A 17,992-nucleotide genomic window follows, 5' to 3' on the forward strand; every position below is an offset into this window, starting at 1 on the left:
TCTAAGTATTTAAAAGCTATCGTCAGATTAATAAACTGTTAAAGTCTACTCCATTTTCTTGCCTTAATACATATACCTTCATAACAATCTGGAAGTCCAGGTTCAAATTCAGAATTCTCAGACTCATCAGCTGTTCATAGCCCATAGTGTCCCACCCCCTTTTCATCTTGTCCAGGTTTCATGCTTCCACAAATAGCCACCCTTTTGTCACCTCTGTATCCTGGAGTATACACCCATCAGTAGGGTAACTCTACCAAAAAAGGCCTGGGAATTTCTGGGCCTGGGATGTGCTCTATAAGGGAAGATATGGACTCAGAGATAGGAAGAGCTAGAGGAGGGCCAGAGCAGGACCCTCGGCCCAGTCCTAACTTCCTTTGTCTAAGAGCAGTTTGAGATGAGAAAATGGGTTAAGAAACTTGCCCACATATCTCCAGCAGAAAGTGGCAGAGCCAGAATTGCACAGCATCAGAATTGCACAGCATCGGGAGCACACCAGGGTGGTACCTCAGCCATGCCAAATAGCTGAAACATAAGTGCTCCTGAACTCATTGCCTGCAGTGAGGAGCAGGAGACTTTCTAGGAGGGAAAGAGTCAGAGAGATGTTTCTAAGAGGTGTATGTTGAAAATCTTGAAGGGGTGAGTCAGGGACAGGGCTGGAAGTGGAGAATATTGTCTATAGTCCTTGTCCTGCACCCAGAGACAGGAAGGGTAACAATCAATTTGGGAGAGTTAGAGGTACGTTTATGGGATAGGGAGGAAGAATAAAGCTGCTGACATTAGAGTTAAGCACCCAAGAACCAAAAGGGGGCATATGACATTTTGGTGACAGGACTAAGGGATGAGTCCAGAGTAGAAATGGCTCAAAGTTTTCTCCCCTGAAAAACAAGGGAGGTGGCAAATCATTTATAGAAATAGGGTCTCTGGAAGGAGGCTCAGAATACTGGGCTTTTAAAGTTTGGATTATATGTTAATGATGAGAATACTGACAGAAAGAGAATGAAAGTAAGTCTGATAGAAGGTAGCTATGCTTAAAGAGTGGACAGGAGAGATAATTAGTCAAAAACAAAAAACTGAACAGTTGAAGTTTCTCAGTGATAAGGAGCCTGATTTGCATAATGTCACCAGTGCTATGGTATGGTTAAGTTTGAGAAGGAACTTTCAGTTCCTGTGAGGCCATTAACTACAACGCTCAAGGAAAGGAAACCTCTACATTTAGCAATAAATAAGAAGTTAGGACCACAGATATGGAAAATTGTTTGAAAACATTTCCTGGTATATGAGGAAGTATAGGGAGTGAATAGAATTAGTTTTCTTTTTTAAAAAATTAAGTTGGCTTCAAAGGAAGAAGAGAGATTATACATTTGTTTGACAAAAAGGGTCTGGGAAGAAAATGGACTTTTGATGATGAGTATGATCATAATGTGAAGATATTTATAATATTCTTGGCTGAAATTTTGCAGTGATATATGAGACAAGAGAGATAAATATTTTGATAGAACTTACCCATCCATTTCTAAAGACAGACCCCACCATTGTCCATCTCAAGATTAGATATGTTCTATAAACATCCCAGTCTCTGACAATCATCACAAGAAGCCCAGGGCTTCCAGGTCACCCCTTATCTAGTGAGTCTCACCTCCCAGTCTTCAGTGCTCTTTTACAGTGAGACCTGCTCTTCTCCTCCCTAGCTTGGACCTCCCATCCTCTCTCTTTCCTCCATTATTTTTTCTTTGTAGCATTTAAAACTATCTGGCATGTACTCACTTATTTTATGATGACTTTCCTTTCCATAATAAAATGTCAGCTCCAGTACTTAGTTAGAATAGTGTTCAATACATATTTGTTGTACAATGAATAGAGAAGGAGTTGGGAATAATTGATGGAGCAGGATTCCAAAGCAGGTATTGGCAAATTTTTTTAACAACCAGCCAAATGGTAGTCTTTTAAATCTTGCTAGCCACAATCTCTGTTCCATATTATTCTTTGTTTTATAAATAATCCTTTAAAAAATGTACAAGTCATTCTTAACTCACAGACCATACATAAACAAGCTGCTCAGTGACCTTAGCTTACCAACAGCTGTTAAAGTCAAGGAAACAGGATTCAAAGCACAGGTAAGGATAATAGCTCTGAAAATGAAAAGGGGTGTGTCTTCCTCTGAGAATGAAAGTGAGAAAAAAATGAAATATAAAGAGCAGACCAAAAGAATTCATGTCAGTGACAGCCTTCTCATACAGGAAAAGTAAGGTCTGCTTGCAAAGTGGGAAAGTTCTAAAAGAATATGTTGGCAAATCAAATAGAGATCAATAAGACAATTGATAAGCACCACAGTATTCAGCCAAAGTTAGACAATATAAATCTGTGCAGCGTGCTATAAAACTGAGAGGAGATGGGAAAAGTTAGGTCCCAAGAATTTTTGGTTGTGATGTTAACAAACTTCTGAAGCTGGCCTGGCATACTAGTTAAGAAAAATATAATAATTAGATTTCTCTTATGTTATTTTTTAATTTAAATATTTCTAGAAACAAAGAAAAGTGAACTACGGTATGAGTGTTAATACCAACAATTAACATTTACTACAGCCTAAGCTATTTATTAATGACTAAACAATGGTCATTATCTCATTAATCATCCTAAGTGGGTTCTAGCATTATCTCTGATTTGCAAATAAGAGAGCTGAAGCTTAGAAAAACTTACCCAAAGGCACACAGAGCTCTTAAGTGACAGTCAGATGAAGCCAACCAAGTTTGGCTGATGTCCAGTCATGCTCTTCATTAATTGCAGTATGGTGCTGATTAGTGAACTGATATCAACATGGCAGGAGGTTTCTGGTAACAATTATAGTTCTCACCCTGTCTTAGTCAGCATTTTTATATTGTCTTAGATGAGGACATAGATAGTGCATGTATCAAATTTTCCAGTAATGTGAAATCAGGAAGAATAGGAACACATTAGATAACAGTCATGAGAATCCAGAATTATCTCCAATTAGAATGGTTCACCAAAGAAAAATTTAGCAGAGATAAGAATGTAATCCTTTACTTAGGTCCAGAAACTACTTCCCAAATGTACTGTTTTAGCTGTGGGGTATGTAGGAAGAAAAATGCCAAGAGGTTTTAGATATTCCCGTTAAGGTCCGTGATTAACTGTGGCTTGCCCAGAGAAAATTAGATAGGAAGCTATTTAAGACCACTTCATCTGAGGAGTAATTAAAGAAACTCATGAAGTCTTAGAGCTAAAAGCTCCTATGGTGATGGGGCTAAAGAGAGAGCAAATGTTTCTGAAAGTTTCATCTACTCTAGAAGATAAATTAGACTTGTTCTGTGTGACCTTTGTGGTCAGAACTAGGAATAAGAAATAGGCATTACTGGGAGCCAGAGTTTGACTTGGCATGAGAAATAATTCTCCCCAAATTAACCGGTGCAAAATTATACTCATTGCATTGGGAGTTAATGCATCCCCTATTGCTGGACATGTTTTCAACTGAGACTGAACTATGATTTCTTAGAACTTACTCTATATGACCTGCCAACACCAAGTCTTTGTTTCTAAACGTGTCAAATGAATAAAACAATTCTATACCATTTTTCAAAAAAGTAAACTCATCTTTCTTCTGTACTGTTTGCAACCTGATTTAGTGCAGTGTTAGATGTACAGTGATATATGTTACAGAAATTCTGTTTTGAACCTAGTCTGTACAGATTCTGATTTTTCACTTGTAATATGACAAGATGTTTAGCACACTGAGTTACTCTTTGAGTATTTCTCTGAAAAGGATGTGTACTTTACTTGTAATTCTTGCCAAAGATTATACTGAATTTGTACTATTTTCCTGCCAATATTTCTTCTAAACCATCTCCCATATATAATTTGTAGTAAATTCTCTAAATATTCATGGTGTTTTCTGTAATGTTTTTCAAGAGCCTTGAAAACCTTATTCCTATTCTAAAACTCTAATTCTATTTGTGGTTTTAATTCTTTAAAGTTTACCTAATAAACAGAGTTATACTACTTATTGATAAGAAATACTTTTTTAAATTTTTTAGGTGTCATCCCTTTTCATGGATTTTCCATGTATGGTAAGTTGGGCTTTAAAATATTCATTGTTGAAAATTTATGTATAAATAGCTATAAAATATGCATCATTTTTAAAATGAAAAAATAAAGATAACACTGTATATTATTATCATCACACACTTAACAAATTATTATGAGCATTTCTAAACATTGAATTTAGTATTTGTTTATCTGTCCAAATTTTAAAAATCAGAAATAATAGGTCATTGTAATTGTTTAGTTGATGATTGTTGCATAGATTAGAAATAGAATACTCTTAAGTTTTTTTTTCTGAGATTTACCATCTGATTCTAATCCAGTGAAACAGAGACACACATTGTTAATTCTAATAGGTATAAAATCAGTTTGCTTAAATTCCTGAACTAATTCTTATATGAGTCTTAAAAAAAAAAAAAGAAGAAGAAGAAGAATAGGTCAGAAAGAATCTGAAGGGAGGAACAATACTGAATTTGAGCTCATGATTTCTCCAGATTACTGGTGTACACAGCAACAATGACATTGGAGCATTTGGTCATCCTCTGGAAAAGGCATGTGCAGGAATGAGAACGCTGAGTGCCTCATGGGCCCCACTTGCACTGAGTGAGAAATGCAAGAAGCTTAACAAAGAGTAGAAAAAGAAGGGATGCTCTGCACTAAAATCATTTGATTTTAATATGTTCATGTATACACATAAACTTGTTATTGTCCCCTTTATCTCTACCTCTTCCCTTTAGAATAAACAGATAAATGTCTTACCTTTGTAAAAAGAATCAGCAATAAATTAGCACTTTTCTTTTTATAAAAGCACCTTCATGTTTCCATCAGACAGTCAAGGTGAATGACATAAAACTTTTTAACAACTTACAATGAAAAGAATACTGAATAAAATTTTATAACATAGTATCCTTCCCACATATTTTTTATAAATATGAAAAATCTAAAATAGAAAAGCCTCAAAGCTTGAGAGTACAATTTTTTTTACCTCTAATAATAACAAATATTAGCCTTTTATCCTTTTTTAATAATTCTAACTGCAGGGATTTTCCAAGTAAATAGTTTTTAGGCATACTTGAGTGATTTGACAATACTTGATGCTGCATAAGTTTAAATTTTCTAGCAATTGTCAGTGCTCAAAATATATCATGGAGGGCTAAGGATATAGCTCAGTGGTAGAACACTTGCTAGTGTGCACAGGCCCTGTGTTCAAGACCCAGAACCACAAAATTAAAACAAACAAACAAAAAACAAAAACTAATCCAGGCTTGGTGGCCCAGGTCTGTAATACCAGGTATGCAAGATGCTAAGGGAAGAGGATCCCAAGTTCGATGCCAGTCTGGGCAACTTCAAGAGACCTTGTATTAAAATAAAATTTTAAAAGGAATGGGAATGAGCCTCCAGTACCACAAAAAGAATGTTTTGTTTTGTTTTAATCCTTGGAGTTAGGATCTGACTTTTCACTTTCATGGTCATTTAAATAGGCTAAGAGAAAACAAGAGCTAAGGAAATAGATGGTGCAAAATGTTTGATGTAGGTTTATGTGCACCATTTTAGAAAATTGTTTTAAGCAACTACAGATACTAAATTAAGTAGTCATTTAAAATGAGTATCTAGAATAATCATAGATCATCCCTAAGAAACTCAAGTTAATACTTCACCACTTCGCTTTTAGTTTGTTTTTTGTTTTATTTTTTTAGTTATGCTACTTAAATTTTCAAAAATTTATTCAAAACTTTTCTCTAAATTGCCTTCTGTTCTCCCATTTATATAAACTAGTATATAATTATAATTGTTATTATGATTTCATAAATAAATTCCTACAATACAGTATTTAATTTGTTGAATAAACTAATAAGCTAAATTTATTTTTATGTAAGAGCCAAATAAGGAAAAATGCTTGAGATTAAAAAAATTAAATCATGTAGAAGATTTTTTACATATTATATATAATAAAGTTTTTCTATTTCTTAGCTATATAAGGAAATTCAGCATAAACAATTGTGTTATCCTGAGTAATAATTAATTTTATTTTTTGTATCATAAATGTTTTTTAGAAATGTGATTTTTTTAAAGTTTTTTCTTCATTCCTTCATTGGAAACAGTCACTAAAAATTTCTAAACTCAAAAAATCTTCAGATTCAGCTTATAGATTTTTATGTATCAATTTATGTATAAATAGCTATAAAATATGCATCATTTTTAAAATGAAAATAAATTCTAAACTTTCACTTTGAATTTATATTAATGCCATGTATTTGTGCCACATTGCTTTCTCTTAGATTGTTATTGCAATTAGAACATGAATTATTCTTTTAAAATGTGTGGAATACCCTTATTTGGGCAACTTTAATAATCGGTCACTTATTTTGATAAGTTTTTAAAGTTAGTTTTTTAATGGTAAGACATGCCTGTCTTCTTAAACTTTATATGTCTCTCTATAAAATACATATTACATGTTTTTCTATGTGTATGTATATAGTCATTTTTATATTTATTTAACTATCTCAAAATGTTTCTCGCCCTTCAGAAAATGTAAAATTTTTTTTGGCAATGGTAGTTTTCAGTGACTTATTAATCATTAATACTGTATGTAATGCTCTTTATCTTAGATAATTGAATTTTTATACTTACAGACATTTAAAATAGTTTACCATTTTTCCTTTCATTTTGTCAAAAAGAAGAGATCTAAATCAGCTCCCTGATATCCTGGCTTACTTAATTCCCGCTGCCTTCTGGGGTGTACCTGCAGATTATAAAGTCTCAGAACTTCTAATTTGTTGAATTTATATCATTTAAATAACCCTAAAAGAAAGACATTTTTATCAAAATTAATATATAAGTAATGTAGTTTTGTCTCTCTACATAATAAATATGTTTTGCTACATAAAATTCATAAAGCTTGAAAAGAAGGCAAGTGTGACAATGTTTGTCAGCATAGAATAGTCCTGTGGTCAGGTCAGTCTCCCAGAGTAGCACTTTCCTGCTGTGGGATATCTGGTTGACTTGATCCACCTGTGTGTAATTGCCAAGAACTAGGTGCAGAAGAAAATGTACTTCAGTGTTCACTAGAGAAATAAGTTCTCTGGCAGAGCATTGTTTGAAGTCAATGAAAAGTGTCTTGCTCTACATAGAGATATGCTAATATAGATCAATAGTGTCAAAGTATTACTCATAATCTTTATTTTCAAATTGTGTTAATTGAAGTCCTTGATTCTAAAAGATAGTCATATTTTAACTTACCTGACTCAAAATTAAAAGCTTTGAAAAGTTGCTTAAATCTTTTGTGGGACAAAGTAAAAATGAGTTGTCTAATTGTCACTTTCTTGTTACTTTAAAAAAAAAAAGGAGTTGCCAATGTGCTGTTGTAAATTCTAGGACAGCCGAGGCAATGGAGGAAGACCCTGTCTCAAAATAGAAAGTCCTTGGGATGTAATTCAGTGGTGGAGCACTCCTGGGTTCAATCCCCAGTACTGTAAAAAAAAAAAAGGACTGGACTTTATGCAGTTCTTAAATATTACTTTTAATTTTTAATATCCTTTATATAATTCTGTTCTGTCATTCTCGGCCTACTGTTAAAATGGTATAATAGTTTATAATTTAATGACTCAACTTTCACCTGTGCCAAAATGAAAAATTTAGATAAGATTTTAAACTTGTTTATAAATGAATATGATTATTATAAAATATTCATATTGTTTCATATTTCATGGGCTTATTTTAAAATTTTTAGTAGTTTGGAAGTATTATCAATTAATTTTTTTTCTTTCAGTTGCACCACTTTGTTTTCTATATCATGAACCTTACAAATTGTATCAGATATTCCGTGAGATGTATGTACGTTTTTTCTTCAGACTCCATTCCATCTCTTCTCATCCTTCTGTAAGTTCATAAAAAGTTTGATTCTTATCATACTCCAATCTGTTCTCTCCTTTAAGAGAAGTCTCCTACTCAAATTATAAAGTCATATAAAGTTTGTGATTTCAAACAACATATTTCTGTAGAATAAACAAAAGAGAAGAATCATATTTAAATATTTTTGGTAATAGGAAAAAGTTTCTTCTCAACTACATTTAATTTAATCTTTATATATTCAAAGAACAAACATAGAATATCTGCGTTACTATCCTTGACAAGGATGCCCACCTTCTTTGCTGATTTGCTCATCTGTGAAATGAGGTTAATACTATATCATCCGTGGTGCTGTAGAGCAGTCTACAAAGCACGGAGGGTAGTTAAGACTTGGTTCATTGCAGGTACTCAGTAAGTAAATGGCTGCTGCTTTCATTGTTATTATTATAGTTATTATCATCTCTTCTTTTTTAATGAAAATCAAACATTTATTTATGTCTTGTTTTTCAGTTTCTTATTAGGCTACTTATCAATTACTGTGGTAAATAGATGTTTTCTTTGTATTTATTCATTGTAAAGCACCTTTGACCTCAATATGAGGGTCAAGGAAAAGCTTACCAGGAGTTGCATATTTTTATCTGTTTTATTTTCTGTTCCCTTCTTCTATCTTTTCCCCCTTCCTATAAACCTAAGTAAAGGCAGTGTTTATTTCATTCTGTTATGCTTTTCCCCAGCTTTGAATCCAGTTTGCCCTACCTGTGATTAACTTGACTGCCTCTCTAGAAGTATTCAATTGGAATATGTCTCAAGGCTACCATGTTTCTCCCCAGAGACGATTGTGTTACTGCTGCTAATCAAATAACTGCTCTTTGTCCCCTGCTCCTATTTTAAGACTATATCCCTATTGCACATTTCTTATGTACAGTTTTGTTCTCCTGCATTGCTAATGAAACTTGTCAAGTAACAGAGTCACAGATAAACAAAGCACCACCAATTATCTTGGGCTTCTTCTTGGAGAATGATTTAGTTATTACCTTACATTAATGGTTATTATAGAATAATCAGAAATGTTAATAATTATTAATGGTTAATATAAATGTTAATAATTATTAATGGTTAATATAGAATAACCAGAAATGTTAATAATTAATATCAATAAGTCTCTTCTCTAATAGTTTTTTGTTAGAATCAGATTTTTTAATCTCATATTCTGTCATGTAATGCTTCAGAGTTAAGGAAGGAAGGAAGGGAGGGAGGGGGAGAGAGAGAGAGAGAGAGAGAAAGAAAGAAGAAAGAAAAAGAAAAAACTGACCCTCCAATTCATTCCAAGGTGTTCTCCCTATGCAGAGCATGAAGCCTGACCCTGAGCAACTCTGTATATCCCTTCTCTCTGTATGCTGGCCCTGAGGTGTCCCTTTTCAGCTAATTGATTAGGTCAGCCCTGCCCTACCCTTTGTTTATTCAGTGGAATAAAGACAGGCCGTCTTCTTTTCTGGCTTGCAGCCACACTGAATTATTTGGAGCCATGTCAACTTATTTCTTCAGAAATTCAAAAAGAGGATTAAAACTTCTTTACCAAGATCAACCCCAAGGAATGCTAAGCTGCAAAAAAAGGTTTTATTCAGAGTTGTCAAATAATAAACACACTTGAAAAACCATCTGCTTAGTTACTTCTTGTACTTTACAAATAATGCTCTTTACAAAAAGTAGATTTTAGTTAAAAAAAAAAACTTTATACTAAGTGATCAAACATTCTTGTTTGATAACTTCCTGATGCAAATTTCAAGCAGTCAGCACTCAGTCTTTTCAAAGAAGGAGTGAAAAGAACAGCAAATATTTTCCTGAGAGGGTGAGGCTGGAGAGAAAGAGACATGTGGAGAGAGTAAAGGATGTGGTCATAGCACCAGGAAAATACTTGGAAACTGGAATGAATTCAGGAAAAAAAAAAAGAAATAATAATAATTTTGTTGGATGTTCATAATAATATGTAGCTTACAAAGTAGCAGGTTGTCTGTAAAGTGATGTTACCTTGGGCTCTCCAAGTATTACATAGAAGGTTAGTAGGGAGGCTGTTGTTAAAAGGAGAGTTCTTAGCATATCTATGAGTACACAGAGAGATAAAATATATCTTTAAATACACTGTTAGAGATCCATTAGTGCATTCCCTGTTTTTGACCTTTCAACAATATAAAGACTTTTTCTGTTCATAGTGTCCTGTTTTCCATTTTGAGTAATGAGTTGGCATAGTTAATTTTTAAATACTAACCCGTTTCTCTTATGATTCATAATTATATCCAGGGTATTGTGTCACTCTGTTTGCTGTTTGAGACCCTTCTTCAAACATATCTCCCTCAACTCTTTTACCATCTACGTGAAATTGGGGCTCAACCGTGAGTATTATTCTCTCTTAACAAGAATAGATTCATAGGTGTCTTGCAACAGATGAATGGATAAAGAAAATGTGGCACATATATACAATAGAATATTATACATCCATATAAAAGACTATGGCATTTGTGAGTAAATGGATGGAATTGGAGACTATCATACTAAGTAAAATAAGCCAGTCCCAAAAAATCAAAGACCAAATGTTCTCTCTGATATGTGGATACTAACACAAAATAAGGAGTCGGGGACAGGTACAAATTCATTGGATTAGACAAAGGGGAATGAAGGGAAGAGGGGAGGGGAATAGGAAAGAGTAGAATGAATCAGATATAACTTTCCTATGTTCATAAAGGAATACACAACCAGTTCTCCATATCATGTGCAACCACAAGAATGAGATCCTAATTAGAATAAGTTATACTCCATGTATGTATAATATATTAAAATACATTCTACTGTCAAGTGTATCTAAAAAGAACAAAAAATTAAATAAATAATAAAAGTAACACAAGTATTAAAAAACAAAGAACCAAGTAAATTCTAATTCAGGGAATTAATGACATGCTTCTTTGACAATAACCTTATCTTCTTAAAAATCTCCTTATTTTACCCCAGTTTTGTTTTTTGTTTTTGTTTTCTTGTGGGGCAGGGAGAACCAGAGATTAAACGCAGGGGGCTTAACCACTGAGCTACTTCTGCAGCCCTTTTTATTTTTTATTTTGAGACACTATCTCACTGAGTTGCTCAGGGCCTCGATAAGTTGCTGAGGCTGGCTTTGAACTTGAAATCCTCCTGCCTCAGCCTCCCAAGCTACTGGGACTACAGGTGTGCACCACTACACCCTGCTTGCCTCAGTATTTATTGGTAGTTTTCATGTATAATTGTATGTATGTTAATTAAATAGAAATATGGTTCTTAAGTTTCAGGAGCATAGGATTTCACTGTGGAGTTAATAAAAGCTACAAAGCAACCCTCACACACACACACACAAACAAGAATAGTTTCACATCAGAAAGCTATTTTTTCATCATGGTAAAGCACTTGCAAATATATAGTAATTCTTCAGTAAAATCAAGCTAACAGTTTTTATTATTATAAAATAATAACTATCAAGTAGTAATTGTAACTGCAATGTGCAAAAAATTCTTGAAAGAATTACTAAAATCCTAATAAAATCTTATTCATTAGGCTCTTTATCTCTGATACAAGAATCACCAAAATGAACTAATTTCTATTCATAAGGAAAAATATTAGTCAAAACTGAGGCAAACATTTGTCGAAACAAATACAAACTGAGAAATGTGATAATGCTAAAATTAAGCCAGGATAGAGTAAATTGATCAGAGAACATCCTATGAAAGTTCTACAGGTTAAAGTCTTTTGTTAAACGAAACCAAGTTGTTTAACTACCTAATGGTTGTCCTATGATTTCTCCTTCTAGAAGTTTGAATTTTCTTCTCTGATCTCAGTATTAGTTATAGGTGAATAGCTCTGGACTTCAATATTATAGATTCTGTCTCATTTTTTAAATATTTTTTTTCATTTGTAGATGCACACAATATCTTCATTTTTGATTTATTTATTCTTATGTGGTACTGAGGATTGAATCAGTGCCTCACACATGCAAGGCAAGCGCTAGACTACTGAGCTACACCCCCAGTCCCTGGTTTTGTCTCTTTTTAAATACCATGTCTGAAGTTTCAAAATGATTTATCAGTGTTTTGTTTCTGTCTTCTCCTCTGAGCTATAATGTTTCTCTGTTAAAAAGACCCCATTTGAAAAGAGCTTTACTCTGAGGCCACTGAAAGAGTTAAGGGGAAATAAAATAATGTAGTATTTGTCTTCTGTATACTAACTGTTTTTTTCACTAGATTGAGCACATTTAGTTTATTGCTAAAAAACTAAAACTCTGGTATTTTTTCCTAGTCTAATTTATACACTTTAATCATTAAAAGGAACAAATTTCAATGACTTATGACAAACATTGACATTCTTATGGAGAAGGAAATATTAAAATTCCTATAGTCATAGTATAAATCAGTTTTTCAAAGGTTTTCATAATGAACTGATCCAATTAGAAGGTTTTTCATTTTGAGTTTAATTTCTTTAATAGCTATAGAACTAGTCAGGTTATTCATGTCTTCTTGAGTGAGCTTCTATAGTTTATGCATTTTATCTAAGTTATTATACTTATGCACATATTTAATCATAATATTCCCTAATTATTCTTACTTATGTTTTCATATCTGTAGAATCATTGCTGACTTCGCCTTTCTGATTGTTGAGATTAGTATTTGTATCATCTCTCTTTCTTGATGATTCTGGCTAAAGGTTTATTTAGTTTATTCATCTTTGGAAGAACCAGTTTGGGGCTATATTGATTTTTCTCTTGTTTCTCTTTTTCAATTTTGTTGATTTCTGCTATTTTATTTATTCCTTTATTCCTTATACTTGCTGTAGGCTTAATTTGCTCTTGTCTTCCTACTTGTTTAAGTTGGTGTTTAGATCATTGGGACCTTTTAGCATTAATATTATAAATTTCTTTCAAAGTACCACTTTACCCTACCTAATAAATTTTGATATGTTGTCTTTTCATTTTCATTCAATTCACAATGCTTCTTAATTTCTCTTGTGACTTCCTCTTTGACCATTGATTATATGGAAGAATATTGTTTAATTTCTAAATATTTGAAAAGAATAATATCTTTCTGTTACTGATTTATATTTTAGTTCTGTTACAGTTAGACAACATACTTCATATGATTTCAATTCTTTTAACTTTGTTGAAGTTTAGCATATACATCTTGGCAAATTTTCCATGTGTACTTGAAAAGAATTTTTCGTCCCACAAGTGTTGGGCAGAACGTTTTCTAAATGTCAATAAAACCAGGTTTGTTGATAATGTAGCACAAGTTTTCTGTGTACTTCTATACCCTCCTTAATAATTTTCTATCTACTTTTCCTATTGATTATTGAAAGGAATATTAGAGTCTCTAATTATAATTGTGGATGTTGTCATCTTCTTTCACTGTTATATATGTTTTTACTTTACATATTTCAAAAGTCTGTCTTTAGAAGAACTGTGGTACTATTATTATCTTGTAGTGTCATTCTTTATTCCTAGTAATAAATGTACTTTACCTGATTGATATAGCCATTCTAACTTTCTTTTGATTAGAATTCTCATGATATATTTTTTCTTTCTTTAACTTTTAACCTATCAGTTATCAATGCCTTTATTTCTTAAGTGGATAGTATAATGTTATTGGTATGGAATGTACTATTTTGAGTTTTCTGTTTGTTCCATTTATCCTTTTCTTTTTTCTGCCTACTTTTGAAATTTGAGTAGTTTTTATTCAATTTTATTCTGCTATTGAATTATTATTTGTACTGTTTTTTAAAAATTGTTTTCAATAGGTACCATATGATTAAAGTATATATCTTTAAGTAATCATATAATACTTCAAATAACTCCAGGCCTGGATGGCTTCGTTAGCAAATTCTACTAAACATTACAGTAAGAAATAATTTTAATCCTTCTCTGCTTGCTATCAAGATCTTTTGTTCTCAGCAGTTTAATCATGATTTAGCCAGGCATGGACTTTTAAAATTTTTCCTGTTTAGGGTTTGTTGAGCTTCTTAAATCTATATATTTATGTCTTTTGACAAATTTGGGGAGTTTTCAACCATTAATCCTTCAATTTTTTTTCCTGTACCATACAAATTCTCCTTTTCTTCTGTGATTACAGTGACATAAATGTTAACTTTTGATGATGTCCCAACGGTCTTCAAAGCTCTATTCATTATTTTTCAATACTTTTTCCTTTATGATTCAGATTAGACATTTCTCTGTTGACCTATACCCAGATTCATTCTTTCCTCAGACTTTCCCATTTTGCTATCAGATCTATCTAGTAATTTGTTTTTTTGTTTCTCTGGAGTTTTAGGGTTTGTTTGTTTGGTTGGTTGGGTTTGGGTTATTGTATTTTTTAGTCCTACAATTTTCATGTGGTTCTTCTTTATTAAAACTTATAGAACTGTACATTTATAAGGGCACATTCTACTTAACATGAATTATACCCCAGTAAGCTTCATTTAAAAAAAAAAAAACAGATATTCTGTTTTCTGTGTATCTATATGTTATATATGTGTGTGTGTGTGTGTGTGTGTGTATGTATGTATAATACATTAAGAATTTTAGTGAAATGAAACTAGTTGAAGATAATAATTTATTTAGACTTAAAAGTCAAATGCAATTTTCAAGTATTAAGATATCTAGTGGCCAGGGCTAGGGATATGGCTCAAGTGGTAACGCACTTGCCTGGCATGCACAGGGCGCTGGGTTCGATCCTCAGCACCACATAAAATAAAGATGTTGTGTCCACCGAAAACTGAAAAATAAGTATTAAAAAATTCCCTCTCTCTCCCCCCTCCCTCCCTTCCTCCCTCCCCCCCCCCCTCTCTCTCTCTCTCTCTCTCTCTCCCTCTCCCCCCTCCCTCTCTCTCTCTCAAAAAAAAGGTATCCTCAATACTATTGCCTAAATGCACTTCATCATGTTAGGCCAATAGTTATCTGGTTTTGAGAAGTTTCTGAAACTTGGGGGTCTTTTTTAGTCTTAAGAGAATTAGTACTGTGACAGCAGCCAAGAACCTTGGGATCACTTTTGCCTTTTTTTTTTTTTTTTTTCTTTTTGGTACCAGGGATTGAACCCAGGGGCACTTAACCACTGAGCCATATCCCCAGCCCTTTTTATTTTTTATTTTGAGACAGGGTTTTACTAAGTTGTTTAGGGCCTCACAAAGTTGCTGAGACTAGTTTTGAATTTGCAATCCTCCTGCTTCAGCCTCCTGAGCCCCTGGGTATTCAGGTGTGTGCCACCATACCTAGCTCTCTTTTGCTTTCTTAAGAAAGTAGTACAGATATTTAGCAATATAATGTTAGAGTAATTCCAACAAATAGTTGGACTAGCATTTATCAGTGTCTATCAATTCGATGCTCTTAGGTAATATAGAAATATGAGGGATTGTTATCTCCCAAGTACTAGAATCAAGGAGCTCATTTCCTGGTTTCAAGGAGAAACTAATTATAATATAAGTAACTTACAAATAGTGGGATTTCATACTTCTTAGAATTTTTTGTAGCAGAAATGGAATTTAATTGAATTTTCTGGTTGATCTTTCAGAGTTCTGATAACCTCTCTAAAATGAAGGGTTTGAAATCAGAAATATTTTTCCAAGGTCTGTTAATACCTGTAAAGCCATTTGTGCTTTAAAACTCCTATCCATTATTTTATTTTATGCATCCTATAAAGCCATTTGACTGAAATGTAGGAGTATAATTTATTAAATTGAAAAAATATAAAACCATGGAGATTTCTCAAAAGACTAATAATGGAACCATCACATGACCCAGCTATCCCACTCCTTGGTATTTATCCCAAAGAATTAAAGTTAGCATAATATAGGGATACATACATGACCATATTTATAGCAGTATAATTCATAATGCCCAAGTTATGGAACTAGCCCAGGTGTCCATCAACAGATGAATGGATTAAGAACACATACAATAGAGTTTTATTCAGGCATAAAGAAAAATGAAATAAGTTATTTGTAGTAAATGAATGAATGAAATTTAAGAGCATTATGTTAAGCAAAATAAGTCAGAAGGTCAAGAGTCTTATGTTTGCTCTCATATGTGGAGGGAAAAAAGGAAAAGCGGGGTAGGGGGGTCTCATGAAATTTGAAGGGAGATCAATAGACTAGAGAAAGGGAATGACGGGGAGAGAGGAAAGGAGAGAAAGGGGTGGAACTACAGAATGAAATTGACCAAATTATGTCATGTGTATGTGTAAATATGTCATAGTGAATCCCACTATTTTGTATAATTATAATGTACCAATTTAAAATATAATTATTAGAAAACAAGAATTTTCATGAGAAACAAAAAAACATTACGTAAATATTTTTACAGAAACAGGAGTGAAAAGTAAGACTGTTTAATTCAAGTACATAAATAAACATTAGCAAAAATATATATGAAACCTTTGAATGAGCAAATATTTTGAATAAAAATTCAGGTTATCTTGGCCTGCCTGAAATTAAGACTATTAGAAGATCAGCTCATTGATTATACTCGGGAAAACATTACGTAGATGTAGTTTTTATAAAGACTAGATATAACATAAAGGAGGTCCCAGCATACAACATCTTTCTCTTAATAGCCTAAGAATACCAATTGGAAGTCTTGGAGTTTCTCACTGCTGCACTTTTGCAGCTTTTAGGGAAAGGTTGGAGTTTTAAATATCCAGGTGATCTCTAAGACTCTCAGAGGATCGCCTTAATATTATTTGGATGGGATGTTCTGATATTGCCTTTTTGTGAGGAAAAAAAATCCAGTGATAGAATTAATTTTCATTTTTCCTTCCTACAGACTTCGCATATCATTTAAATGGATGGTTCGAGCTTTCTCTGGATACTTAGCTACAGACCAGCTTTTGCTTTTGTGGGATAGAATCCTAGGATATAACTCTCTGGAAATTCTTGCTGGTAAGAGTAAATATTTTTTTGTGAAATACATGTTGTTTTTATGGTAAGGTCCCCTTCCTTTCTAACAATTGGAGATTGAGTCTACTATTGTATAATTTTTAATGTATAAACATTTAATATATTTATCTGGTTTAGAAGATAAGTACAGAGATTCTGAAGTCGATATTTCAGTCTTTTAATTGCCCAATACCAGTCTACTCCTAGTTTGTCTTTCTTAGCCCTTTTCTCTCTCTCTTCCTCACCTGTCTCTTAGTCTAGCCAGGACTTACTGAGTCCCAGCACCTGTGAGTTCTGGGCAGCTTCTTTAGCATTCTGTTCTCTGTGCCCTACTCAACTGTACCTAAAATCCAAAGCAAGACTGAGTTTCCCTGCAGAGCTGAAATCTAGTTCTTCTGGGTCTCAAGTTATACTGGATTCAAAACTTTTTGTGTTTTGCTAATAGTCTGTGACTTATGTTCTAGAGTCTGAATTTGCCCTTTTGGGTATTCTCTCTTGACAAAAATAAATTTTTCTTGTTTTTTTTTTCAGGAAGCCAGATTCATCTCTAATTTATAATTAAGCAGTTCATGCAAACGATATACATCAAAGCAAATTTATAACACAACATACGCACTCGTTATATTATTTTGCAATAATATAACGAGTAAGTGCAATAGACTCAGTTATTTTTATCATTGGGATTATCAGGAAACAAAAATAATAATTGGGAAATCTTCCTAACAATAGGTTGATAGCAGAAAAGTTGGCCTACTATTTTCTTCCTTACCTGAAATATTTAATATTTTAAAATCACTGTATGCACTACGTTGGAAATATTGCTTAGTTGAAGAAAAATATGGCTCAAATATTCTCTAGGTACCATATTAACATTTTTTGAATGCTAAGGGGTTTATAATAACTGGGTGGCATTTTAAAAAGGAAAATTAGAATAATAATAAAGTACCATGAAGATAAATAGCATCCCTGTTGTAATCAGAGATACTCACTGACTGGGATGTTTTTAACTCCTAGAATCCTTCTCAGCTTTTTTTAAAGCCCATACAAATATGAGTGAGAAAAAAATGGTCTTCCCTCTTGTTTTTTGACCAAATGACAGTGATATGTGTAATCTAGAGATAGAAGGAATGCTAAAGGACATCAGGGTAACTTTTTC

General features: G+C 33.0%; 1 protein-coding gene across 3 annotated transcripts in view; it reads left to right on the forward strand.

Moving 5' to 3' along the window:
- Positions 1–17,992, forward strand: part of Tbc1d19 (TBC1 domain family member 19) — a 141,658-nt gene that overhangs the window by 113,233 nt on the left and 10,433 nt on the right. For all 3 annotated transcript variants that reach the window (XM_005318905.5, XM_040292566.2, XM_040292567.2), the window contains 4 exons: positions 4,047–4,079; positions 7,823–7,932; positions 10,201–10,292; positions 16,724–16,839. In XM_005318905.5, coding sequence (XP_005318962.1) covers positions 4,047–4,079; positions 7,823–7,932; positions 10,201–10,292; positions 16,724–16,839 — 351 coding nt within the window. The remainder of the gene's footprint in view (positions 1–4,046; positions 4,080–7,822; positions 7,933–10,200; positions 10,293–16,723; positions 16,840–17,992) is intronic.

The sequence above is a fragment of the Ictidomys tridecemlineatus genome, chromosome 9, assembly GCF_052094955.1.
Source record: "Ictidomys tridecemlineatus isolate mIctTri1 chromosome 9, mIctTri1.hap1, whole genome shotgun sequence".
Classification (NCBI taxonomy): domain Eukaryota; kingdom Metazoa; phylum Chordata; class Mammalia; order Rodentia; family Sciuridae; genus Ictidomys; species Ictidomys tridecemlineatus.